The following is a 27,399-nucleotide window of genomic DNA, read 5'->3' on the forward strand; positions in this document are numbered from 1 at the left end:
GTATCAAATGTTTCTTTCCATTTCAGATCTGCTCAATATTATTAGAAATGATACAGAAATAAGTTTTACAGATGTGTAGAGGAAGATCACATTTTTCTCTCTTTTTTTTTCTTTACTTTTAATTTTTCAAAAACATTTCCTACCAAGAATCTTAAAATAGAACACATATATGGGCTTCTTTTTTATAAGTATTCACAGCCTAGTATCATTAACTTCACCCTGGGAACCTGCAGAAATGCAAATTCTTAGGCCTTTTCCCAAACTTACTAACTCAGAGTCTGCTATTGGTGTTTTTAACAAGACCCCTGGGTGATTTTGAAATTCATGAAAGCTTGAGAATTACTGATTCATTGCATAGAGCAAGGCTGAACTGTGTAGACATTTTTGTATGTAAATAAGAAAATTGTGTTGCTTTTTCTGTATAGGTCTCATTGGTTAGCTTAACTGCAAATGCCTTGGGTTACTCAGAACTTGGTGCCATCAAATCCCTCAGAACACTAAGAGCTCTGAGGCCACTGAGAGCCTTGTCCCGGTTTGAAGGAATGAGGGTAAGACTGAATGCCTTAGAAATTGTCAGAATTATTATTGAGAGCAGACTGACACTTTGTATCATAGAAATGTCAAATTTATGGAAAATTTGTGTCCCACACATTCATACTGACATAGCTAATCAATCAAAAATAATATTTACCAGATGTCCATAATACTTGGCACTGCTGGAGTCACTCACAGAGTATAATAATGCCAGAGGGACTGTTTCTAATTAGCTAGATTTTCACTTGGAAAAATCTCTATAGTTATGCTGCTGATTTGAATCAAGATTATTTATGTTCACTTCATTTATAAATGTGCAGGAAATCCTACTCGCTGTAGTTTAAGCCTACCAAATCGTTACTCATCATTTCTTCACTACTCCGCTGTGATACACTTTGAGCCTTTTGATGTTTGAATCAGGCCTTTTAGTTCTTAAACACAGGCTGAGATGGCTAAAAAGTAGGTCAACTGGAAATCTAATGCTCATTTAGAAGGGTAGTACAAAAGAACAGAGGAGTTTGTGCTGACATTTGTCATCCCCTGAGGCACAAAACCTGAGACCACATACCCACCACCTAGAAAATGATGATGCCTTGTCTGAGTGGTTTTAGCTGATTCAAAGGGGATTTTTTAAAAATGATACTTTTTGTAATATTTGAAAGTAGTTACTTAGACTTCATCTGCATGTTACAATGACAACCAGAGATGAATGGTGTGTGTAGATGTGTGTCTGTGAGTGTCTGTATATGCATGGTTACATAGAAAAGAGTTATTAGCTGTTAAATTCTTTTTACTTTACCAATTTGAAAGAAAAGTTTTTGCAGTAGAAGGCTTAATAAACAAAAGGTATCAAACTTTCAGTACCAGAATACTTTTTGTATTTTCTGTGTGGAATTTGATCCCCAAGTGGTCTCTTGTACACTCTTTGGGCAGCAAATTGTATGGTTTGTACGATTTTTTTAAAGTGTTGTTGACTTATATATTCATGTCACTATTTGTACTCTTAATTATTTTTGGCATTTACTGTTAGTTCCATCCTTTGAGGTAAATTTGCTACATGTATATTATTACCTCTTGAGAAAACATTCTCCAATATAAAATTCCTTGATAGTCTTCTGATTCATAATTTTAAAATTCTTAGTTGGAGCTATTAGAGTCCAGTTTCTTCCCAATATTCAATTGAAACAGATTTTTTTAATCATTTGACTGTTTTTGTAATAATGTTTAAAACTAAGTAAATATTTGTTGTCGGCTTTTCACTTACTCTTCCTTCTCATCCTGTGCCAGGTGGTTGTAAATGCTCTTTTAGGAGCCATTCCATCTATCATGAATGTACTTCTGGTTTGTCTGATCTTTTGGCTAATATTCAGTATAATGGGAGTGAATCTCTTTGCCGGCAAGTTTTACCATTGTATTAACTACACCACTGGAGAGATGTTTGATGTAAGCGTGGTTAACAACTACAGCGAGTGCAAAGCTCTCATTGAAAGCAATCAAACTGCCAGGTGGAAAAATGTGAAAGTAAACTTCGATAACGTGGGACTTGGATATCTGTCTCTACTTCAAGTAGTAAGTAATCACTTTGTTATTTTCCATGACGTGTAATTAAAATGGATGTAAAGTTCTTCTTCCTCATAATGAGATATCCACCTGTTAGAATGGCTATTATCAAACAGATAAATGACAATAAATGTTGGCAAGAATGTGAAGAAAAGGGAACCCTTGTACATTGTTGGCAGGAATATAAATTAGTATAGCTTTTATGGAAAACAGTACAGAGGTTCTTCAAAAAACTAAAAGTGGAACTACTATATGATCCAGCAATTCCATTACTGGGTATATATCCAAAGGAAATTAAATCAACATGTCAAAGAGATATCTGCACTCTCACACTCACTGCAACACTATTCACAATAGCCAAAATATGGAAACAACCTAATTGTCCATCAACAGATAAATGGATAAAGAAAATTGTGTGTGTGTGTGTGTGTGTGTATATATATATACACACATATAATATACATAGTAACTAAGAAAATGTATAAGACTTTTGTTTTCAGAATTACTATGTATATTATATGTATATATATACACACACATATTTCTATATACACACATATAGATATATATACACTCACTATATATGTGTATATCTATATGCACATATATATCAAAAGTGTATGTCTATATGTGTGTGTGTATATAGAAGTAGTCAGGGAAGGGGCAGAGCCTGTGGCACTAAGAAACTGAGAAAATGTACAAGACTTTTGTTTTCAGAATTACTGTGTCCACACAACAGAAAAGTATTTCAAAAAGTAAATGCACTTGAATGTATTTGTTTTCAGTTTAGGAAACTGCTTCTTTTTACAGAGTGTCTTAAAACAGTATGTTCAACAATATTAAAAAGATTTTCAAAAATAAGCTCTCATGATTGGTGATTGGTAATAATCATTTAAAAACTTATTGGATGTATATATTTGTGTGTGTGTGTGTGTATATATATATACACAAAGAAATACTATTCAGTCTTAAAGGAAGAAGAAAATCCTGTCCTTTTATACAACATGGATTCACCTGGAGGATATTAGGTGAAATAAGCCAGGCACAGAAAGACAAATGACACATGATGTCACTTGTATGTGGAATCTAAAAAACACAAACTCATAGAAGCAGAAAGCAGAATGACAATCACCAGGGGCTGTAGGATAATGGGAGATGTTAGTCAAAGGATACAAAATTCAGTTCGACAAGAGGAATACATTCTGTAGAGCTATTATACAGCATGGTGACTATAGTTAATAATAATATATACTTGAAAATAGCTAAGAGAGTAGATATCATGTTTTCTCATCACAAAAAATGAGCATATGAAGCGATATATATGTTACTTAGCTTGAAGTAGCCATTCCACAATATACATATATTTGAAAACATCATTTTGTACAACATAAATATATTCATTTTTAATTTGTCAATTTAAAAAATGAATATATTTTTGAAAAGCAACTGAAACAAAAATGCATATACATTTTAGGAACTCTATATAGATGCACTAAAACCATATAAAATGATATAATACTATACAATAATAAAATAAAATTCTTCTTCCTCAGTGTTTACAAATACTTCCTTAGGCCCATCTGCCTAGATTCCTCTTGCCATGATTGAATGATCTTTTCTGCCCCAGGCTGGAAACATGATAGTTCTAAAAACTTCATTGTCTCCCGACTATGCATTTGGTAGCACAGCACAAGTCCTTTTCACTGGGTGTTTTATCTAGGCACTCGTTGTTTTCCTCCCTTCCTACTCTGAGGAAAGAAGTGCTGGCCCCAAAGGGGGTTGAAAAGGGGTGTGTGTGTGTGTGTGTGTGTCCGCATGCGTGTGTGTAGACAGAGAAAGAGAGAGACTTTCAGATAGGAAAATTGCTCTTTTGCAAATGAAAACTTTCCAATTGAGACTATTGTGTCTGCTATGCACTCATAAGAATTCATTCAGCTATTTGACTGACTGCAGTATTAAATATCCACTAGCTCCTGGACACAATCCACTTACACGATCCTCATGACTATTAAAATAGTCAGGAAAAGGGCAGAGCCTGTGGCACTAAGGAACTGAAAAAAAACGTACAGAAGTTTGGTTTCAAGATTACTCTGTCAACGGCACAGAAAACAAATATTTTAAAAAGGAAATGCAGTGGAATATATTGTTTTCAGATTAGGAAACTGCTGCCTCTATATTATAGAGTAATTACCTCAAAATAATATGTTCAACAATATTAAGAAGGTTTTCAAGAATAAACTGTCATGATCAGTGATTGGTAATAATCATTTAGAAAAAAATAAGTAGAAAAGAAAGCATTAAGATAAATAATGCAGCATACTTTTGAACTTGTCTGATGCTGATACTATATACATGAAATCTTGTCATCAAATTACATGATTATTTTTATATAAGCACATCAGAGTAAAACATTGTCAATATTGTTTTTATGATAGCATATTGTTACAGTAGATCATTATTTAATTATACATGGGGTTAAGTATGCACATAAGATGTTATAGAGGAATATAAAGTTGAAGTATTTTCAATGCATATCATAAAACATTGCCTAAAAAGTACATACAAATTTCAAGCTTATTTATATGCCTATATTGAATACAGGTCAAATAGAATCTTGATCAATTATTCTTATCGAATTTATTTTCTAAAATTATAATTTTGGGAAAAAAGAAAATGATACGACTTTTCTTACAGGCCACGTTTAAGGGATGGATGGATATTATGTATGCAGCTGTTGACTCAAGAAATGTAAGTCTAGTTAGAGGGAAATTGTTTAATTTGATTAAATGTATATTTCTACAATATTGTAATTTAGTGACATTGTCAATAAAATAAAATTATGTGCTTAATGTGTAAAACATCTATATTATAAGGATAAAATATTTAATCATATTATTTCTTTCAAAATTATCATAGGATGATTTTCTCTAATCACTATGTATCTTTTAACATATCTTTTCTAGTATTTAGCAAGGCACCTGACACAAAACTTTATTGGATGTATTTTCTTTCTTTCTTTTTTTTTTTTTTTTTTGAGACGGAGTCTCGCTCTGTCGCCCAGGCTGGAGTGCAGTGGCCGGATCTCAGCTCACTGCAAGCTCCGCCTCCCAGGGTTACGCCATTCTCCTGCCTCAGCCTCCCGAGTAGCTGGGACCACAGGCGCCCGCCACCACGCCTGGCTAGTTTTTTTGTTTTTTTTTAGTAGAGACGGGGTTTCACCATGTTAGCCAGGATGGTCTCGATCTCCTGACCTCGTGATCCGCCCGTCTCGGCCTCCCAAAGTGCTGGGATTACAGGCTTGAGCCACCGCGCCCGGCCTGTATTTTCAAAATGAGACATTTTATTTTTGACTCTCATAGTCCTGGTCATTTGTGCGTTAGAAGTTCTCACGGGCAATACTTTTCATCTGTAATAGATTTCCTCCAGCTTTTGATCTTCCTTATAATAGGAAGGATATGACTAATAATGGGGACAAAAATAAACAAACAACTTAGTGTTTCGCTTGGGAAAGTGAGATTAAGTGGTAGAAGGGAGGGACTTTCTGAATCTACTTTATACACACCAGTACTTTGAATTATTTTCTATAATTTTCATTAATTTCTCACTATTTAATGAGGAATGAAGTCATATTTTGGGGAAAAAAAAGAGAGAGATTGATTTCTGGTATGCCAGAGCATGATAATAAAGCTCAAAATGCTATTTCCCTGGCACCAGCAGCTAGCTTTCTGAGTGAAGAATTCCCGAGGTTTGGTTTTGTTTTTTGTTTTTTCCACTTCATAAAAACAGAGAGGGAGCAAGAAAACGTGAAAAGCCCTGCATTGTATCCTCTGTAAGTGCTATCAGGAATTCCAGTTATGAGATTTTTCTGAATAGTAACAATAGTTTGTTGTTTATCACTACTCACTATGCCAAGGACTTTCTCACATTATCCCATTTAATCCTGAATAACAATGTTATTGTATAGGGGATACTAGCTCTATTTTAGCACTGAAGCAAAGAAGCTTAATGCATTAAATGGTAAAACAAGTTTTTGAACCCTGACCACAAATAATGGCTCATACCCACTTTCCACAGTAGTTTCTTACCTTTTTGATTAATTAATTCAAAGCTCTCTCCACCTTCCTTATCAATAGCTTGTATGGCATGACACTTTTTCAGTTTCTTCTTTAATAACTTAGCAGACCTTTTCTGCTGCAAAACTCCTGGAATTACAAGCATATTAGAAAAATGAAAGTCAATTGAGCACTATATTTATGAAAAGTTGCTGGATCTTACTTTAATTAGTAAATTGCATCAGAGAAATGCAAATTTAAACCAAAATAAAACATTATCTACACACCTACCAGATTGGCGATACTAAAAAGTCTGACAATACGAAGTTTTACCAAGGATAAACAGCAATAAGAACACTCATACAATGCTGATAGGAAAAAAAATAGACAAATAATCCTTTAAAAACAGTTGGGTATGATCACATTATTTGAGAAAGTTAAAGATATTTTTTAATTCTGCAATTCTACTTTGAACAATGTATCCTAAAGAAACTTATGCACATGTTTAGGATAATCTATGTACAAAAATGAATATAATTTTTTTTTCACTTGAAAAAACTGGGAGCAAATAAAAAATAGTAGAAATAGGCAAATAATTGAATAGTATATAGTGATGAAAATGAATGAATACAGCTATATACAACCACATGGATGAGCCTTAAAAATATAACATTGAGTTAAAGAAACTAGACAGATACTATAATTCTACTTACATAAAGTTCAAAGTTGACAAAACTAAGCTTATTGTTCAAAAATGCATACTGACGTGTTAACTCAAAAGAAAAAACCAGGACATAATTATCATAAAAGTCAGGATAATGACTACCTCTAGCAGGGGTGATGGAGTTTATGTTTGAGAAGGATACACCAAGGGTTTCTGCAGTCGTAGGAGTGACCTGGGTTATGGATTTCACTTATAAAAATGTATTATATTTTGCATTTGTGTATTATGCACTTTCCTATATGTATATTGTCTTTCAAGAATTTTAAAAATATAATTTTACATCACTGGTAACTAAACTCACATACACAAATAAAATCTCATCAAAGAATAAGTAGTTTTACATTATTTCTGATATTTTCCATTTTGCTGTATTTCATTAGAAAAAAAAATTATGCTGGTCATAATCCTCTAAATTGATTTAATAACACAGTGGGTTATCACTTGCATCTATTATCAATCTATTATCATCATCAGGGATTTGTTAACTGAGTTGGTTAGAACAATGTCCTATTAGACCTATTAGACCTAAAGCTCAAACCTACTATCACACATTTTTCTAATCAAAAGTGGGCTAGACAATGATAGTATCATTGTTACAGAAACTGTCCCTACTGAATAGGATAAAGGAATAGTCTCATTTTCAGAAAGGAAAGATCAACCTATATACCTACATGCAGACATAATACAATGATTCTTGCCTATCTAAAGAAATGTATTATACCAAACCCTTACACTTAATAATTACTACTGACTGCCACTGTTCTAAGCATATTATATGTTAATATAGTTAATCTTTACAACCACACTATGAGGTTTAGGTTTGATTATTTTCATTTCACAGATGAGAAAACTGAGGCAGAGAAAGTAAATCTTAAAGTTGTGACATAGAATAATGTGACGCTGACATCTCTTTTGTAAGAAGAGGAAATCTTTAATTTGCATGCGGTGTTGGGAACTTTGCTTACAAAGGAAAGTGCATTCATAATCTGGGCATTTATTGGATGAAATTGTCTATAATATTTCAGACTTCTATACGAGTTATTTCATTTTCTCAGGTAATGAATAGTCTTGCAGAACTCTTCAATAAGCATGTGAGATTTGAAGGCTCTTAAAATCTGTTTAATGTTTGTTTCTTTTCATTCCAGGGATTAAAACATGCTTAGATAATTGAAAACTTACTGGTGTGCTTTTTATGAAACAAGTATTAGATATAATGGTTACAATTCTTCATATTTTTTAGGTAGAATTGCAACCCAAATATGAAGACAACCTGTACATGTATCTTTATTTTGTCATCTTTATTATTTTTGGTTCATTCTTTACCTTGAATCTTTTCATTGGTGTCATCATAGACAACTTCAACCAACAGAAAAAGAAGATAAGTATATTAAAACTTCATATTTGGTCTGAAATATGAACTAAATATTTCATACTGTTTCCTTTAGCCTCCAAAATGCAATCACCAAAACAAATATAAAATTCAGAAATTATTTTGGGATATTTGATAATGGATAAGCTTTAAAGAAATTAATAATTCAGATAGCGTATTTTTGATATTTTTAGTCTAGAAATATGACTAATATGGCATAATTTATGTATTGAATAAAGGCATCTCCATAAATACAGATATTAGCAACAATAGAATGAAATGTGGGAGCCAATTTTCACATGATTACTAAGGTGGATTTTATAGCCAGCAAAGAACACAATTTTAACAAGTTTTGCTTTCATTTCTTTACTTTGGAGGTCAAGACATTTTTATGACAGAAGAACAGAAGAAATACTACAATGCAATGAAAAAACTGGGTTCAAAGAAACCACAAAAACCCATACCTCGACCTGCTGTAAGAATAGTATATTTTCATTGCCTGTTAAAGCTATGTTACCTAACCTTTTCACACCCAGAATTTCTAGAAACTAGTTATTTTTGTGGCTTTGTAACACAGTTTTTTTACCTTAATCATGTGACTAGCTAGTCTAAATAGCTTGAATAAATGTATTTTACATAAGTAATATGTTTAAATTATATAAGGCATAACATATTTTATATGTAAACATATAAAATACATAGGAATAAAATTTGCTATACTTAAGTGCCAGTAGTATCATACAAGCTGATGCCATTAAGAAGCTTCTAATAACATAAAAAAGAAAATACATACATACATACATACATAATGTAAAAATATTAAATGTTCTCAGAGTACAGAGGAGACGGATTAGAATAATTGGTACATCCCAGATTGGCCTCAGTTTTTGTTCAACTCTGCAGATTGAATGGAATCATTAATGAAACAGGCCACAGGTTTTGCTTTTTTCTGGTTAAACAAAAAAAGGCCAACTTCATATTTTCTCCTACTATCCCACCCTTAAATGAGATGATAACATTCTTTTAAGGGCTTTTTATGGCTCTTCCAGGTGTATATTTGCCAGTGATACTATTCGTTCAGTTTGGCTGCTGCAGGGAGTTGCTGCCAGGAAAATCGCTAAGTTTGTCTATCACTCCTGAAGGACTAGCTCAGATATATAAGTCTCAGAACATCTTCCCCAAGATATACATGGTATAAAACACTGAAGTGTTTCTCAGAAATCTTGACTCTATAAATTTATTGGTGACAATATAAAACAGACCATAATTAAGTGTTCAGTTGGTAAGCCGGCCAATAACTCAAAGAAAATGGATAGCTATATTGGGTCAAACATAAAGGGTGTACAATTTGAGCCTAGTCTTTAGGAAATAATACAATTTGAATGAATAGAGAGAGACGCAGAGAACATTTACTATATGAGAACATGTATACTTCATAGCCATATAGATAAATATATCAGCGGAGAATAGTGATGCATTTGAATTAGTGAGTAGTAAACCTTGGTTTTCCAAGTTAAATGAGTCAAGGTTACCATACAAGTCTGAAGAAATTTGTGCTAATTAAGCAACACAAATGCAATATAGTTAAGAGAACAGCCTAGTAATGTGAAAAGAAAGATTTTAGAGAGTTTAACCTAGAGACTGGTGTGGAAAAATGTTAGAGGCAAAATAACCCTGGGCCATAGACAGGAAGATAAACACTTATATATAAGAAGATGAGTCCATAATCTGTGTCACACCAACAGGACTAGAACTACTCCAGGAGTGAAGTTAGCCAATAAGAAGACTCAATTGGGATGAAGCACCGATGAAACACAGGAAAAGAGGGAGGACATGTAGATAACAGAGAATCTAAAACATAAACCTGTTGATGTTTTGTGAGACTGTTGGTTCCACTATCATAAACTGAAGTCATATGAAGGCATTGGGAAAAATAGTGTCAGAGCCTATGAAATGTTCAGACTGAGAAAAGGATTTTAGAATTGTCAGAACAAAATTCAGTTGAGCTCTGAAGCACAGATTCATTTTTGAAAAATAATTAGAATAGAGAATAAAACAAAATTCTCAGAAGACCTTGCATACTTCACCAAGATATAGGAAGAAATAAATCAATGAAGAAATGAGATTGTGTTTACTTCCATCAAATGACATGGATTTACCTGGGTAGTGGTAGGGGTACGTGGAAAAAGTTCAACACATTCAGCCAGAATGTTATCAGTGACAATTTGACAACTTAGGAAGTAACTGGTAAAATCCACATATTCTTCATTGACAATATATACTATGTAGTATGCCAAGCATTTGAACTTAAATATTGAACAGTTTGGAGTCTAGTTAATGCAACAGATAGTAATCAAATAGTCATGCCAAAAAATGGAAACATCCCAGGAAAAAAGGGATACATTCAGCTGTGAGAACTGATTATAGGGAGGGTACCGATTAATCAAGGAAGTTTAGGGAAGGCTTTGTTAATATAATACACTAGCTGAGGATGGAAAAAGAATAGAAAGCATCAATAGCCAGAGTGGGATGAGAAGAGCCCTGTAGAAGGGGAAGGAATATGTGAAGGTCCTTATGTAGGAGGACTGGTGAGATTGGAGTGCAGAAAGTCAAGGTTCATTTGGGACACATTGAGAATAAAGAGGTCAGGATAAGCCCAAACTTTTCTGGGCCTTGGAGGCCATGTTCAAGAATTGTTTTCATCCTAAGAGCAGTAAGAAACCATTAAAATGGACCCAGTCAGTCTGGGCTTTGTATTGATCACTCAATCAGCTTCATACAGGCTGTGTAAATACATTGTAGACTTGTTTTGGAGCTATTTCAGAGATGGTAGGTAGCCTGAACCATAGTGATGTGGAGATTAATAAAAGTGGATGGATTTGTGAGCTATCACCAGAGTGACATTTAAAAGTTTGTCTATTAATTGAATATGGGAACTAAAGAAGGAACCAACAAGAATGACTGGTGTGTTTCTGCTTTGCACAACTGGATGAATACTGGTGCCATGCAGGAAAGGAAGAAGGGACATGAGTGGTGAGAAAACTGGAGATACTAGTTTGCAGAATTTGGCAACCAAGGCAGAGTAAGAGAGTGAGAGGAAGGAGGAAGGGAAATAAATGATGAATATTTAGAAGAAGTAGCAAAATAAAGGTTTCTTAAGATTGAGAGATTAGGTTCAAAGCAAAGCAAAAGGAATTTTAGAGAGGAAAAGATCGAAGAGAGAGGGAATAATTATGGCATAAAAATGCACAAGATGTGGGACAAGAACATAGTGGTCTAGGGTAGGTTTAGAAAGAAAAAGGAGCTGAGTCCTCTAATGAATTTGGAGTAATATATGAAAAGAACGTGGAAATTAAGATAATATGAAATGCAAAGGGAAATAGAGGAGTTTATTTAAACTGTTTAAATTTAATGTTCTCAAAAAAAAAAAAGTAAAAATAGAGGGCAAGAGAGTGGAAATTTGTGAGAAGTTTGGAATTATCTTTGGAGAAAATGAAGGACAAACGATTGCTAATTGTTAAATGTGAAGAGCCAAGATGAAGTTAGAGAACATAAATTTTTGGTGAGTAAGATCTTCAGAATTATCCATCTTGTTCCAACATATTTGACACCCTAGGATTTAAACGGGAGAACAGAACACAGAGACTTGGGATTGCAGTTGTACATTGAGTGTCTGTCCCATTGGACAACTCTATGAGTAGGGAATCTAAGGAGCTTTTTATTGGTCATGGTGATATTAAAATTAAGAACTAATTTCTGCTTTTAATATATTTTTAACTTACTATACTCTAGGAGGCATATCTGAGAGAAAAATGGCACTGCTCTGCTTTTGAGGGGCCTCGAAACAAGTGGAAGAGAAAGAAAACTAAAATTGAATAAGAGCAAACCATTTGCAATACAATGCCATACATTTTATGATCAATGAAAAAACTCAGTTTTCTGAGAGCACTAAGTGCTTTACACTCAAAACTGAGTTAGAATTCATGAGACAGAGAAGGGGTGGGGGACATCTGTTTTAGACAGAGTAGTAGACAGATAAACTATGTAAAATGATACAGTAGAACCTTCATAAGCTTCTAAGAGTGGTAGGTAGGAAATATCAGAGGGTGGAAGTAAGGGGAACATACCAGACTTGGAAAGGTAAACTACAGTAAATTAAGAATTAATAAGGAAAGATTTGAACTAAAACTACACACATTCATTAGGTTGAAAGAGGCCCTGAGAGGAGAGATCCAGCTGCAGTAATAGAAATCTAGTTGAGCAGGCCAAATACGCATTCAGAGGAAAGAGCAAAACAAAACAGAACAAGTAGTGTTTGATGTCCAAAAATCGCCATTGGAAGTAATGGAAGCCTCCCTATAGAAAGAGGGCAGAACACTAGGATGTAGAATCCAGGCCACTAAAAGTGTCAGGATCTGGGAAAGCAAGCCATTAAGTGTATATGTAGCAGAGTATTAGTCATTCTAGTTGAAAAGGTAAAGTAAGGCAGCCCAACAGGGGTAAGTCAAGACCGGATCCCTAGATTACCTGAGAAACAAAGCAGATACGTGCAAAATGGAACAATGCAGAAACCAATGATCAGAACTGTTTTACAGTTTGGGGACTTAATTTCATAAGCAAGACATAAGGCAGTTAGTACTTGGAAATAAGGTCCAAATAGACTAGGGCAAAGGTTGAATATTTTCATTGTGACTTTTAAAAAGACAATTTTATTCTTATGGAAGAGTTACCCATAATGCATACTCTAATGAATATAGACACAGTGTCCTCTTAACATCTTATGCAACCATAGATCAGTTCTCACAACTAAGTAATTAACTTTGGTATAATACCATTAAATAAAATACAGAACTTAGTCAGATTGCACTATTTTTTTCCACTGAAGCTTTTTCTCTTGAATAATAATTTTTAAGGCATCTCAGCTGAACTTTAAGATGAAATTTAAGATACTGTAGCTTTAGTGGGAGAACATAAAGTCAGAAACCAGATGAAAAATTTAAAAAGAGAGAGGAAAACTTAGAGAAGTATTTATTTATTGGTTATTTAAAGTGAAATTAATACCCTCCCAACACATGGCATGAAAAATTTTATTATATGACAAATATTTACTAACTGTCCATCATAACATGATAGTGTTCTGTGCACTGAGAACATAATAGGTGAGTTTATAAAACCTGGTATCATTGTTAGTATAAATAAAACAAATACATTTGAATAGAGCTGAATATACAATATACAAAATTTTCTTCCAAGTATACAACAAAAATAAAATACACTACTTCCTTTAATAGAATAGAACATTGTAAAATGTTCCATTGCAATTGATCCTCACATAAGTACTATACAGTAGCATCAAGAGATAAGATTTGAGACCGGGCATGGTGGCTCATGCCTGTAATTCCAGCACTTTGGGAGATCGAGGTGGGCAGATCATGAGGTCAGGAGTTTGAGACCAGCCTGACCAACATGGTGAAATCCCATCTCTACTAAAATTACAAAAAGTAGCCGGGCGTGGTGGGGTGTACCTGTAATCCCAGCTACTCAGGAGGCTGAGGCAGGAGTATCACTCGAACCCAGGAGGCGGAGGTTGCAGTGAGCCAAGATCATGCCACTGCACTGCATTCCAGCCTGTGTGACAGAGCCAGACTCCATCTCAAAAAAAAAAAAAAAAAAAGAGAGAGAGAGAAAATTTGAGTTCTAACCTGGAGCTTCCCTACATACACTACTTACCTAAGGCAAGTTACCTCATCTCTCCAATCACTGGTTTTGCAAGGAATTTTTTTTTTTTCTAAAATGTTGTGAGAATTAAAGGTGTGTTTTTATAAAAGCAACAATTTTATGTTGCTTTCTTAAAATCAGAGGAATTGAATTCAATTTTTTAAAAGTTTCTAATGGAACTTTTACATATTATTTGTTCCAGAACAAATTCCAAGGAATGGTCTTTGATTTTGTAACCAAACAAGTCTTTGATATCAGCATCATGATCCTCATCTGCCTTAACATGGTCACCATGATGGTGGAAACCGATGACCAGAGTCAAGAAATGACAAACATTCTGTACTGGATTAATCTGGTGTTTATTGTTCTGTTCACTGGAGAATGTGTGCTGAAACTGATCTCTCTTCGTTACTACTATTTCACTATTGGATGGAATATTTTTGATTTTGTGGTGGTCATTCTCTCCATTGTAGGTAAGAAGAGGTGCTTTTAGTCAATTAAGAAATATAGTAGTAAAAATGTGTGTTTTAAAACTTTAGAGGTGTTTTTCACTAATATTTCTCATTCATCCCAAACTCCCAAATAAAAATCGAATAGTCCATTTCTTTAGTTTGCCATTTCTCTAATTGCATGCCATACTTGAAATGATGAGTGGAATAAAATGAATTTGTATTTTCAGCTTTCAATTATTCTCATTTAATATTTTCATATATTCTCATTCATTCTCATCTCGGAAGACAATAACTGCAACTTTGGCAGAATACTCTTGTACCTGGTCATACTCCTGTGGTATTGATAGTTACTACTTTGAATAAACAATCATTCCACACACATATATACATAAATCATTTGAAGTGGTCACATAATTGATAAATATGACCTCTTAAATAATTGGAATATTGTGTATGTGCAGTTATATATATAATTACACATATATAAGTTTCATGTTATCTTTGGGTGCAGTTTTCTGTAGTTTGCAGTATTTCTTTTTGGAAGCAGATATTTTGTCTGAAAATCCAAAACAGATTTGTTAACATCAATGATACATTAATGTTAGAATACATACATATATTAAGTGCTAGGAGTGCAAAAGGCTTATTGGAAAAATATATATATATAGTGTTTATGTATAAGATACTAAATGAGGTACTGGAAGTAAATATAAGAAGATTTAAGAGACTGTTCTCCCTATATGGGGAAAGAGAACATTCACATGGAGGGGAAAATCATATAGCACTCTTTAAAGTACTTTCTTTAGTAGAATAGAACATTGTAACAATGTTCCATTGCATCTGATTCTCACATAAGTGCTATGAGGTAGCATGAGGAGGTAAGATTTGACATCTGCCCTGGAGCTTCCCTATTTACACACCTGCTCAATGACCTAAGAGAAGTCACCTCAGCTCTCCAATTCCTGGTTTTGCAAGGAATTTTTCTGTAAAATGTTGTTGTGAGGATTAAATCAGATTATGTATATATATACATGCACTTAGCACTGTGCCCAGCATGAAGAAAAGACTCAGTAAATGGTCAGTGTGACCACAAGAAAAAGTTGATATTATCACCATTTACTGATGCCTAAAAGCAAGTGCCAGGATTCAGTCCCAAGTATATCTGTCTCCAAAGTCTATGTTTTCTTCTGTACATCACACTGCCTACTCCCAAATAAAACAGGATCACAGCCATCTCTGAAAGTTAAGAACTCTCATATTCCTGATCCAAAATCATATGCCTTTAGTTCTTATGCAAATACTAGAACTAGTATTTTGGACATATAAATTAATTTCTGTACTTGGCCGTTGTATGCTTCATGATGTCTTTAGACCTTCCAGGGTTGAGTCATTTTTTTGATAGATGCTTTCCTTGAACTAGGAAAAATGACCCTTGTTATCTTCACTTAAAAGATGTCAATGTTATAACACAAAACATACCAGTTTCATTTTGCTGAAGAAATATTGCAGATTATTTGCATACATACATGTACCTAACTGTCCTGTTCACATTTTGTAAAACTAACGTAATTATGTAAACTTTCATTTGCTACTATTAAGTATAACATTATTTTTGTTATTTGTTGATTTTCTACAGGAATGTTTCTGGCTGAACTGATAGAAAAGTATTTTGTGTCCCCTACCCTGTTCCGAGTGATCCGTCTTGCCAGAATTGGCCGAATCCTACGTCTGATCAAAGGAGCAAAGGGGATCCGCACGCTGCTCTTTGCTTTGATGATGTCCCTTCCTGCATTATTTAACATTGGCCTCCTGCTCTTCCTGGTCATGTTCATCTACGCCATCTTTGGGATGTCCAACTTTGCCTATGTTAAGAGGGAAGTTGGGATCGATGACATGTTCAACTTTGAGACCTTTGGCAACAGCATGATCTGCCTGTTTCAAATTACAACCTCTGCTGGTTGGGATGGATTGCTAGCGCCTATTCTTAATAGTGGACCTCCAGACTGTGACCCTGAAAAAGATCACCCTGGAAGCTCAGTTAAGGGAGATTGTGGGAACCCATCTGTTGGGATTTTCTTTTTTGTCAGTTACATCATCATATCCTTCCTGGTTGTGGTGAACATGTACATCGCGGTCATCCTGGAGAACTTCAGTGTTGCTACTGAAGAAAGCGCAGAGCCCTTGAGTGAGGATGACTTTGAGATGTTCTATGAGGTTTGGGAGAAGTTTGATCCCGATGCGACCCAGTTTATAGAGTTTGCCAAGCTCTCTGATTTTGCAGATGCCCTGGATCCTCCTCTTCTCATAGCAAAACCCAACAAAGTCCAGCTCATTGCCATGGATCTGCCCATGGTCAGCGGTGACCGGATCCACTGCCTTGACATCTTATTTGCTTTTACAAAGCGTGTTTTGGGTGAGAGTGGAGAGATGGATGCCCTTCGAATACAGATGGAAGAGCGATTCATGGCATCAAACCCCTCCAAAGTCTCTTATGAGCCCATTACCACCACGTTGAAACGCAAACAAGAGGAGGTGTCTGCTATTATTATCCAGAGGGCTTACAGACGCTACCTCTTGAAGCAAAAAGTTAAAAAGGTATCAAGTATATACAAGAAAGACAAAGGCAAAGAATGTGACGGAACACCTATCAAAGAAGATACTCTCATTGATAAACTGAATGAGAATTCAACTCCAGAGAAAACCGATATGACGCCTTCCACCACATCTCCACCCTCGTATGATAGTGTGACCAAACCAGAAAAAGAAAAATTTGAAAAAGACAAATCAGAAAAGGAAGACAAAGGGAAAGATATCAGGGAAAGTAAAAAGTAAAAAGAAACCAAGAATATTCCATTTTGTGATCAATTGTTTACAGCCCGTGATGGTGATGTGTTTGTGTCTACAGGACTCCCACAGGAGGTCTATGCCAAACTGACTGTTTTTACAAATGTATACTTAAGGTCAGTGCCTATAACAAGACAGAGACCTCTGGTCAGCAAACTGGAACTCAGTAAACTGGAGAAGTAGTATCGACAGGAGGTTTCTATTTTCACAACCAGCTGACACTGCTGAAGAGCAGAGGCGTAATGGCTACTCAGACGATAGGAACCAATTTAAAGGGGGGAGGGAAGTTAAATTTTTATGTAAATTCAACATGTGACACTTGATAATAGTAATTGTCACCACTGTTTATGTTTTAACTGCCACACCTGCCATATTTTTACAAAACGTGTGCTGTGAATTTATCACTTTTCTTTTTAATTCACAGGTTGTTTACTATTATATGTGACTATTTTTGTAAATGGGTTTGTGTTTGGGGAGAGGGATTAAAGGGAGGGAATTCTACATTTCTCTATTGCATTGTATAACTGGATATATTTTAAATGGAGGCATGCTGCAATTCTCATTCACACATGAAAAAAAATCACATCACAAAAGGAAAGACTTTACTTCTTGTTTCAGGATGTTTTTAGATTTTTGAGGTGCTTAAATAGCTATTCGTATTTTTAAGGTGTCTCATCCAGAAAAAATTTAATGTGCCTGTAAATGTTCCATAGAATCACAAGCATTAAAGAGTTGCTTTATTTTTACATAATCCATTAAATGTACATGTATATATGTATATATGTATATGTGCGTGTATATACATATATATGTATACACACACACACACACAGAGATGTACACATACCATTACATTGTCATTCACAGTCCCGGCAGCATGACTATCACATTTTTGATAAGTGTCCTTTGGCATAAAATAAAAATATCCTATCAGTCCTTTCTAAGAAACCTGAATTGACCAAAAAACATCCCCACCACCACTTTATAAAGTTGATTCTGCTTTATCCTGCAGTATTGTTTAGCCATCTTCTGCTCTTGGTAAGGTTGACATAGTATATGTCAATTTAAAAAATAAAAGTCTGCTTTGTAAATAGTAATTTTACCCAGTGGTGCATGTTTGAGCAAACGAAAATGATGATTTAAGCACACTACTTATTGCATCAAATATGTACCACAGTAAGTATAGTTTGCAAGCTTTCAACAGGTAATATGATGTAATTGGTTCCATTATAGTTTGAAGCTGTCACTGCTGCATGTTTATCTTGCCTATGCTGCTGTATCTTATTCCTTCCACTGTTCAGAAGTCTAATATGGGAAGCCATATGTCAGTGGTAAAGTGAAGCAAATTGTTCTACCAAGACCTCATTCTTCATGTCATTAAGCAATAGGTTGCAGCAAACAAGGAAGAGCTTCTTGCTTTTTATTCTTCCAACCTTAATTGAACACTCTATGATGAAAAGCCCGACTGTACAAACACGTTGCAAGCTGCTTAAATCTGTTTAAAATATATGGTTAGAGTTTTCTAAGGAAATATAAATACTGTAAAAAGTTCATTTTATTTTATTTTTCAGCCTTTTGTACATAAAATGAGAAATTAAAAGTATCTTCAGGTGGATGTCACAGTCACTATTGTTAGTTTCTGTTCCTAGCACTTTTAAATTGAAGCACTTCACAAAATAAGAAGCAAGGACTAGGATGCAGTGTAGGTTTCTGCTTTTTTATTAGTACTGTAAACTTGCACACGTTTCAATGTGAAACAAATCTCAAACTGAGTTCAATGTTTATTTGCTTTCAATAGTAATGCCTTATCATTGAAAGAGGCTTAAAGAAAAAAATCAGCTGATATTCTTGGCATTGCTTGAATCCAATGTTTCCACCTAGTCTTTTTATTCAGTAATCATCAGTCTTTTCCAATGTTTGTTGACACAGATAGATCTTATTGACCCATATGGCACTAGAACTGTATCAGATATAATATGGGATCCCAGCTTTTTTTCCCCCCCACAAAACCAGGTAGTGAAGTTATATTACCAGTTACAGCAAAATACTTTGTGTTTCACAAGCAACAATAAATGTAGATTCTCTATACTAAAGCTATTGACTTGTAGTGTGTTGGTGAAATGCATGCAGGAAAATGCTGTTACCATAAAGAACGGTAAACCACATTACAATCAAGCCAAAAGAATAAAGGTTTCGCTTTTGTTTTTGTATTTATTTGTTGTCTTTGTTTCTATCTTTGAAATGCCATTTAAAGGTAAATTTCTATCATGTAAAAATAATCTATCTGAAAAACAAATGTAAAGAACACACGTTAATTATGATAATTCATCTTTCAATTTTTTCATGGAATGGAAGTTAATTAAGAAGAGTGTATTGGATAACTACTTTAATATTGGCCAAAAACCTAGATATGGCATTAGGTAGAGTAGTGGAAAGTTACAAAAATTAATAAAAAATTGACTAACACTTTAAGTTGTGCATCTTTTCTCCTTCCTGTCCACCTATTGTTCTTTTTTTCACTTTTCCATTTCATTTTCTTCCTTATGTATTCTTGATCTACTTTTCTTTATATCCTTCTATCCTTTCCTTGGATTTTCAGTATTTTTCATTTAGGATATTCTCCTTGTTTCTTTTCTATTTACCAAATGTCTTGTTTATTACAGTCTACAGACCACTTAGACTTAGATCCCTAAAATTTGCTGTCACTCTGTAAAGTGCACATAGTATCTGCGTATTTATTTTTACAATTTTCTTTACAAAAATTCTAAGAAGGCTTAGACTGCAACTTTTCATAATATATAAACAAAATTCCCAAATGGCACAGATTTGACTTTCTCGTTTAATTGTGAACAGTTTGGGAAACGTTTCTCGATTCTGAATGCATATTAGAATTACCCGAGAAGCAAAATAAAAAAAAAAAAAAAAAAAAAAGCCAGTGCATGGGCCAAGACCAGACCAATTGAACTCATATCTTTGGGTGAGACTTAAACATTTAATTTTTTGAAGGCTCATCGTTGATGCTGATTCATACTAAGGACTAAGAACTAGCAAATTCGGGTCTCCTTTGCCCTAAAGGAAAAACATATTATCCGGAAAGTGCAAACTGTCCTTCATTACATAACTTACCATGTACAAAATAAAGTTCCTAAGAGGATGGGTTTTGGAGTATTTATCTTACAGATTGAGGGATTGACATTGATCTAATTATAATAGAGGTTCTTCTTTAGGGCTGTAGTTGGTATAAAGGGAATTCTATTAGAATAGTTTAGGGAGACTGTTTTCAGGTACCACATGCACACACAGACACCCCATATGGCACCTTAACTATCCCTAGTGTATACTGGGTGGAATGAATATGGGATGGTCTAGGAAACAGTAAACATTTATAAAATAGCTCCCTCCAGTGAATGCTACCTGCCTTGTTGCATGAGAACCTTTAATCTGGACCAATAGAAGGCAGCTCACGGTGGCCAGTCATAAAGCATACATTCAGTTTGTCATTAACAACTCACAGATCTAGACAGGAAAGATTCTCCTTCTCATCTTCTCTATTCTTGGGGCATCTCACACAATCCCTTGTTTTCCTGAACTCTGTGTAATACAGACCTATTTACAAAGAAAAGGGAGGAGACAAAAGAGGTGAGGGGAAGTAAAGAAAGAGGAGAAAGGAGGAGAGGGAATGATAGAGGAAAGTAGGAGAAAGGAGGGGAGTGTAAGAAATGGGATGTTTCATAAGTTATAATTCTGAAAAAAGTCTGGTGTGGATACCTGCAGCAATGGTGAGAGAAGGAGGAAGAAATGTTGCTTAGCTGTCAATATGTTAGATCTAAAATATAAACATATTTCTTCTCTTATTTATTTTTTATTTTTTTGAGATAAGGACTTGCTCTGTCACCCAGGCTGGAGAACAGTGGTGTGATCATGGCTCACTGCAGCCTTAACCTTCTGGACTCAAGTGATCTTCCCATGTCAGCCTCCCGAGTGTCTGGGACTACAGGCATGTGCCCCCACACCCAACTCATTTTTTTTGAATTTTTTGTAGAGACAGGGTTTCCCCATGTTTCCTGGTTGGTCTCAAATTTCTAGACTCAAGCAATCCTGCTGCAGCTTTCCAAAATGCTGAAATTACAGGCATGAGCCATTGCACCTGCCCCTCTCATTTTTTTTAAAGAAAAGGTACTTGTGAAAAAAGTGAAGAGGACATTATACAAGTAAATGTTACAATGATTCCTTGGGTCAAGGAATAATGTTACTTTCTTTCACCTAAACTAAATATATATTCGAGTGTCTACCATATATCAGCTTTGCAATAGCAGCTAAGAGATCAAAGAGGACTATAACTATCCAAAGAAAGACTATAACCAGAGGTGAAGAACCTGGAAAGCCATGCTAGAGTTTGGAATTGATTACGTGGCCAAAAGGAGTGATTACTCCTGAGCAGTAGAAGGAGCAGTGAAATATGATACATGTGTACCTGCTGAATCTGGTAGTAAAAAGGCCTGGTAGTAATAAGGTACGCTGCTCATTTTTTGCTAGTATTTTACAGCGATCTCATTTTCCCAGTTCTTTAAATGGGTTCTTATCTCTTGGTATAGTAGATAGATTTTATTAAGGAAAAGAATAAAACTAGATTTTTAAGTCATCCAATGTGACACTTCCTGCTAATAGCCTATTGTAATCAACTTACTTTTTTTATATTTACAGATATATCTAATTTTATTCTTATCACTTTATTTCACACTTTCTACTTTTTGAGGATTTTCCTTTTTTTCTCCTCTTCCTTCTGGTCCTCTTTTGCTTTGTGTTTTCTATTTTTCTTTCCCCCATCTCTGGTGGAAAGTTACACATCATCTCCTTCCATCCATCCCTCCCTCCTTTCCTTCCTTTCTTCTTTTTTCTCTTTTATAAGTGATTACTCTTAAACTTTAACATGCATAATTAAGGTGAACTGTAATCAATATTTGTACCCTCATCTGAAAAAATGAATTTTCCTAGACTGACGACATATAATTGCTCTCCTCTAACATGTTATTTTTGTCTAGTATCTTAACTCTACCTTAATCTGAGATAAAACAAATTGAAGAGTATTATTACATGAATTTGTAGGCAGTGCTTATTTAGACTTACATACTAATTATAGTAATTTTTTCCCTCAAATTTGTTTCTTTTGCCAACTTTTTCATTTTGTATTCTATTTCTTTTTTGAAATGTATCCTTTAGGAATTCTGTAAGATCTGTTAGCAGCAAAATGACCCCGTTTTTCTTTTTCTGAAAATGGCTTGATTTTGGCCACATTTTTAATTGTAATTATTTTATTTATATATCAACTTATATTAAGATATATAATTATGTATTATATATTTATATATAAATATATTTATATTAAATATAAATATTTTTATATTTATATACAATAATATATAAATATAATTTATATATTATTATATATAATATATAAATATAATAAATATAAATATATAACATATATTTATATAAAAATATAAGTAAAAATATGTATAAATATTTATGCAAAATTACAATATTTATATTAAAATATTTATATAAACATTTAATTATAATACTTTTGTTTTTTATTTCTATGCATCTATGAAATTATTTTCATTAATCTGACTCATAATTTATGCTAATGTAAGTTGAGGATTCACATATTAATATTTTTAATTCAGAAAATTCCAAGGAAATGATCAGTTTTTAACACTACAAATATTTTCTCATTCCATATTTTTTTATTCTATCTGGAACTCCTTAAGAATATAGGTTCAATGTCTAAATCTTTTCTCCATATCTCTTAACATTCCTTTTTTATCTTTTAGTGGTCTCTCTGGATAATTTGTCAGGTTTTGGTATCGAAATAATCCTGGCTTCATAAAACAAGTTGGGAGGCATTTATTCTTAAAAGAGAGTAAGAGAGATTATTCCTCCCTTAAATATTGATGGAACTCAAAGTGAAGCCATCGGAAACCTGAGTCTTCTCTGTGGGAAAGTTTTTAATTAAAGATATCAATTTCCTAAACAGGTATGTAGGATGACTAAGATTTTTTTTTTTTTTTTTAGTTTGACAAATTGCATTTTTCTAAGAATTCATTCATCTAAGTTATTGTTATTTGAATTTGCTGTCTATATTGTTCATATTATTCCCTTATTATGCTTTTAATATCTGTGACATCTCTAATCATTTTCTTTAATTTCTGATTCTGAAAATTTGTTAGTCATCTCTTTTCCTTGATTAGCCCATATAGGAGTCCTTCAATTTTATGAATATATTTTTAAAATTCAATTTTGGTTTGTTGATTTTCTCTATAGTTCTTCTGCTTTGTATTTTAATTACTTCTGCTCTGTCCATCCCTACTACTATCATTTTCCTTTTCTTTCCTCCCTGCACGGGCTGAACATTACTTGTAACATTGAGAAGGTGAGGTGATAATGGTAAGCTTTGTTTTGTTTCTAATATGAGTAAGGAAGGTTTTAATAATTAACTATTAAAAACGCCAATTGGTATAGATTTTTAAAAAATAGATATCATTATCATCTTAAAGTGGACTCTTTTAGTTCTTAATTTTCTAAAAGTTTCTAAAAGACATTAATTAATGCAAAATTTTATTGGTTTTCTGCATCTTATTTAGAAAATCATATATTATTTTTCTTTTGTATTTTGATATTGTGGTACACAGCGATAGATTTTAGTATATTAATTCTAACTATGCTCCTGGAATTTAATCAAATTTGGTCATGTGAATTATCAATTTCATACATTGCTTCGATTTTCTAATATTTTGTTTTATATTCCTGTATCTATGTTTGTGAAAGAGTTTGGTATGTAATCTTTTTACTTTAATGTGCTTGTTCGGTTTTGAAATCATCATTATGCTAACCTCTTAAAACAAGCTGGCAAAGGATTTTTCTTGTTCTTGTTCTCTGGTAGAGAATAAGTAAGACTGGTGTTAATATTTTTCTTAATTCTTTGGATAATTATTTAGTAAAATCTGAGCATGAATTGTTTTTATGTACAAGTTCTTAATTATGTATTATTTTCTCTGATAGAGGACCATTCAGATTTGTTGTTTCTTCTTGTTTCACTTTCTGTAACTTGATAACATTTCAAGTTTATTCACATAAAATTGTTTATGATGATACTGTTTTTTAAAACTCTATAGGATCTTTAATGGTGACTCCTTTTGATTCCTGTTATTGGTATTCTGTGATTTCTCTTTTTTATTTATTTAGTCTTTTAAGGAACCAACTTTTGCCTTTTAAAATATTCTGTATTGTATGTTCTTTTCTATTTTTTATTTGTTTTTATGTTTATAATTTTCTTTCTTTTATTTCTTTAGTTTCAATTTACAATTGTTTTCTAAATTCTGAAAATCTCTATTTCATTCATTGATTTCAACCTTTGTTCTTTTTCTCATAAAAGTACTTAAGACTATAAATTTCTCTCTAAGCAGGGCTGTAATAGCATACCCTAAATTTTGGTATATTTTATTTTCATAACATTCAGTTTAACATATTTTCTCATCTCTATTTTGATTTTTAAAAATCTTACTAGAAACTTAGAACTGCTTCACTTCCAAATACTTGAAAAAGTTTCTAGATGTATTTATTTTGATTTCTAATTTAATTTCCCTACATTCAGATAATATAGATAATATACTTTGTATAATCGTAATATTTAACTTTTGGTTGAAGATGCCTTGTAGCTCAGCATGTATAAAATGTGGCTTATATTTCATGTGTAGTTGAAAATAAAGTACATTTCAGTTGTTAAGTACAAAATTCTATACATTTTATTCATGAAGTTGAAAGAAATCTTCATTTCTTTTGGCTGTTTTACTATCCTTTACCAGAAGAGGTGTGTAAAAATTTTCCAATATGATTATAAATTTGTTTTATTTATTTTAGTTCTGTTAACTTTTGCCATATAGTTTAATTTTTATTTAGTTATTTGATATTTATTAGGTACCTAAAATTTAAAATTGCTACATTTTTTTTTCCAGTAGATTGACCCTACTGTCATTATGGACTAGTCCTGTTAATTTCTAGTAAGATTGCCCTAAATTCATTTTGTCTGATTGTTATTATACCTACAGTGGCTTTGCCTGGCTTGGTGGTTGCATGGTACATCTTCTTTCATTGTTTTACTTTAAATGTTTCTGTAACCTGCTATTCAATATTGAATATTCATGAATTGTATTTTATATCCAGTCTGACAATCTTTCACAGACACACACACACACACTACACTCACACACACACATATTTCACATTTGGATTTAAATTTTATGACTCCTTTTGGATTATTTGTATAATTCAATTTTATACATTGTGTTACTATATTGTTTATAGTTACCCAAGCAATTGCCACATTAACTTATTAAATTCCAAAATGAATTAGTATTTCGCTACTTTCTGGACATTGCTAGGACATGAGAACACTTTCATTCTATTTCCCCCACTTCATCTTTTGTACTATTATTACGTATTTTCATTTTACATGTAGTCTAAACTCTGGAAGACATTATCATTACTTTTATGAAATCAACTTCTACTTAGTGCATTAGTATGTTTTCACACTGCTATAAAGATACTACCTGAGACTGGGTAATTATAAAGGAAAGAAGTTTTTGCTGCTGTTGTTTGTTTTTTTCAGACGGAGTCTTGCCCTTTGCCCAGGCTGGAGTGCAGTGGTCCAGTCTCAGCTCACTGCAAACTCTGCCTCCGACTCAAGTGTTTCTACTGCCTCAGCCTCTCAAGCAGCTGGAACTACAGGCTCCCACCACCACACCCAGCTAATTTTTGTATTTTTAGTAAAGATGGGATTTCACTATGTTGCCCATGCTGGCCTTGAACTCCTGATCTCAAGTGATCTGCCCACCTCAGCCTCCCAAAGTGCTGGGATTACAGGTGTGAGCCACCATGCCCAACCAGAAAGAGGTTTAATTGACTCACAGTTCCCAGTGGGTAGGGAGGCCTCAGGAAACTTACAATCATGGCAGAAGATGAAAGGGAAGCAAGGCACACCTTATATGGCAGCAGGAGAGGAAGAGAGTGTGAGGAAGTGCCACACTTCAAAACCATCAGCTCTTGTGAGAACTCACTCACTATCACTAGAACAGCATGGGGGAACCACCCCCATGACCCAGTCACCTCCCACCAGGTCCCTCCCTTGAACACGGGATTTGCAATTCAAGATGAAATTTGGGTTGGGATACGGAGTCAAACTATATCACTTAGTTTTCCCAAAATATTCAGTGTTTTATTCTTTCTTATATTTTCTACCTATCTATGGATTATTTCCCTTCTGCCTGTAAAAATTTCATTTTAATATTTCCTTTACTATGGGTCTGCTCTTACTGACTCTCTCAAGTTGAATTTGTCCCCCAATATTTTTTAAATTTTCACTTTTGAAGGATATTTTCACCAGATATGAGTTCCAATATACTTTTTCTATTTTAGCATTTTGAGGTGATATTGTCTTCTGTAAAAAGAATAATTTCAAAAAAAGCCCTAAAACCATAATTCTCATGACAATGAAAGCATGAACACATGTCAAAGATTTCATTTAACTCATTAATTAATGAGAAAATCCATAAGAACCAAACAAAAGGTTTAAAGGAGGATTTGACTTATAAAGATCTGTGAACTCTGCTTGACAACATTTATTTGCTCTGCCATGAACAGAAATCATTTCCTGGCTACAGGCAAAATGATCAGAAACAGAGGCCCTGTGGTCTCTTGATGGAAATCCCTTCTCTAAATGTTGCTTCCAGATGTCTCTGGTCCACTGGTCTTTTAAGCAGTTTCAAACCCTGCTTTCTACCCCTCCCCATGCCATAGCTCCAAAGAAATTCTGAATCCTCTTTTGTGCCAGGTGCAGACCATGTGGCATTGTAGCCATGCTCTTAGCCTCCTCCTGTACCTGTACGTGGAACCAAGGCACTCCAGGTTTATGCTAAATGTAGGTCATTCCTCAACATCTTGCAATTTTCATGGTCTATGTTCTGGAAAGGGCAGAGTGTTCCCTCTGCTTGTGAGTCCCTTAAATGTTTCTGTCTTTTAATGTCTACCACCAACGCCACCCCCAGTTCTAGTTTTAATTGTGAGGGAGGAAAATCAGATCGCTCATAC

At 33.9% G+C, this 27,399-nt stretch overlaps 1 protein-coding gene across 3 annotated transcripts in view; it reads left to right on the top strand.

Moving 5' to 3' along the window:
- SCN2A (sodium voltage-gated channel alpha subunit 2) overlaps positions 1-19,725 on the top strand; it is a 164,915-nt gene extending 145,190 nt beyond the window's left edge. For all 3 annotated transcript variants that reach the window (XM_025404934.1, XM_025404933.1, XM_025404932.1), the window contains exons 21-27: positions 426-548; positions 1,822-2,103; positions 4,789-4,842; positions 8,111-8,248; positions 8,610-8,714; positions 14,160-14,430; positions 16,046-19,725. In XM_025404934.1, the coding sequence (XP_025260719.1) occupies positions 426-548; positions 1,822-2,103; positions 4,789-4,842; positions 8,111-8,248; positions 8,610-8,714; positions 14,160-14,430; positions 16,046-17,241 (2,169 nt within the window). In that variant the 3' untranslated portion in view covers positions 17,242-19,725. The remainder of the gene's footprint in view (positions 1-425; positions 549-1,821; positions 2,104-4,788; positions 4,843-8,110; positions 8,249-8,609; positions 8,715-14,159; positions 14,431-16,045) is intronic.
- Positions 19,726-27,399: the final 7,674 nt, after the last annotated feature.

The sequence above is a fragment of the Theropithecus gelada genome, chromosome 12, assembly GCF_003255815.1.
Source record: "Theropithecus gelada isolate Dixy chromosome 12, Tgel_1.0, whole genome shotgun sequence".
In the NCBI taxonomy this organism is placed as follows: domain Eukaryota; kingdom Metazoa; phylum Chordata; class Mammalia; order Primates; family Cercopithecidae; genus Theropithecus; species Theropithecus gelada.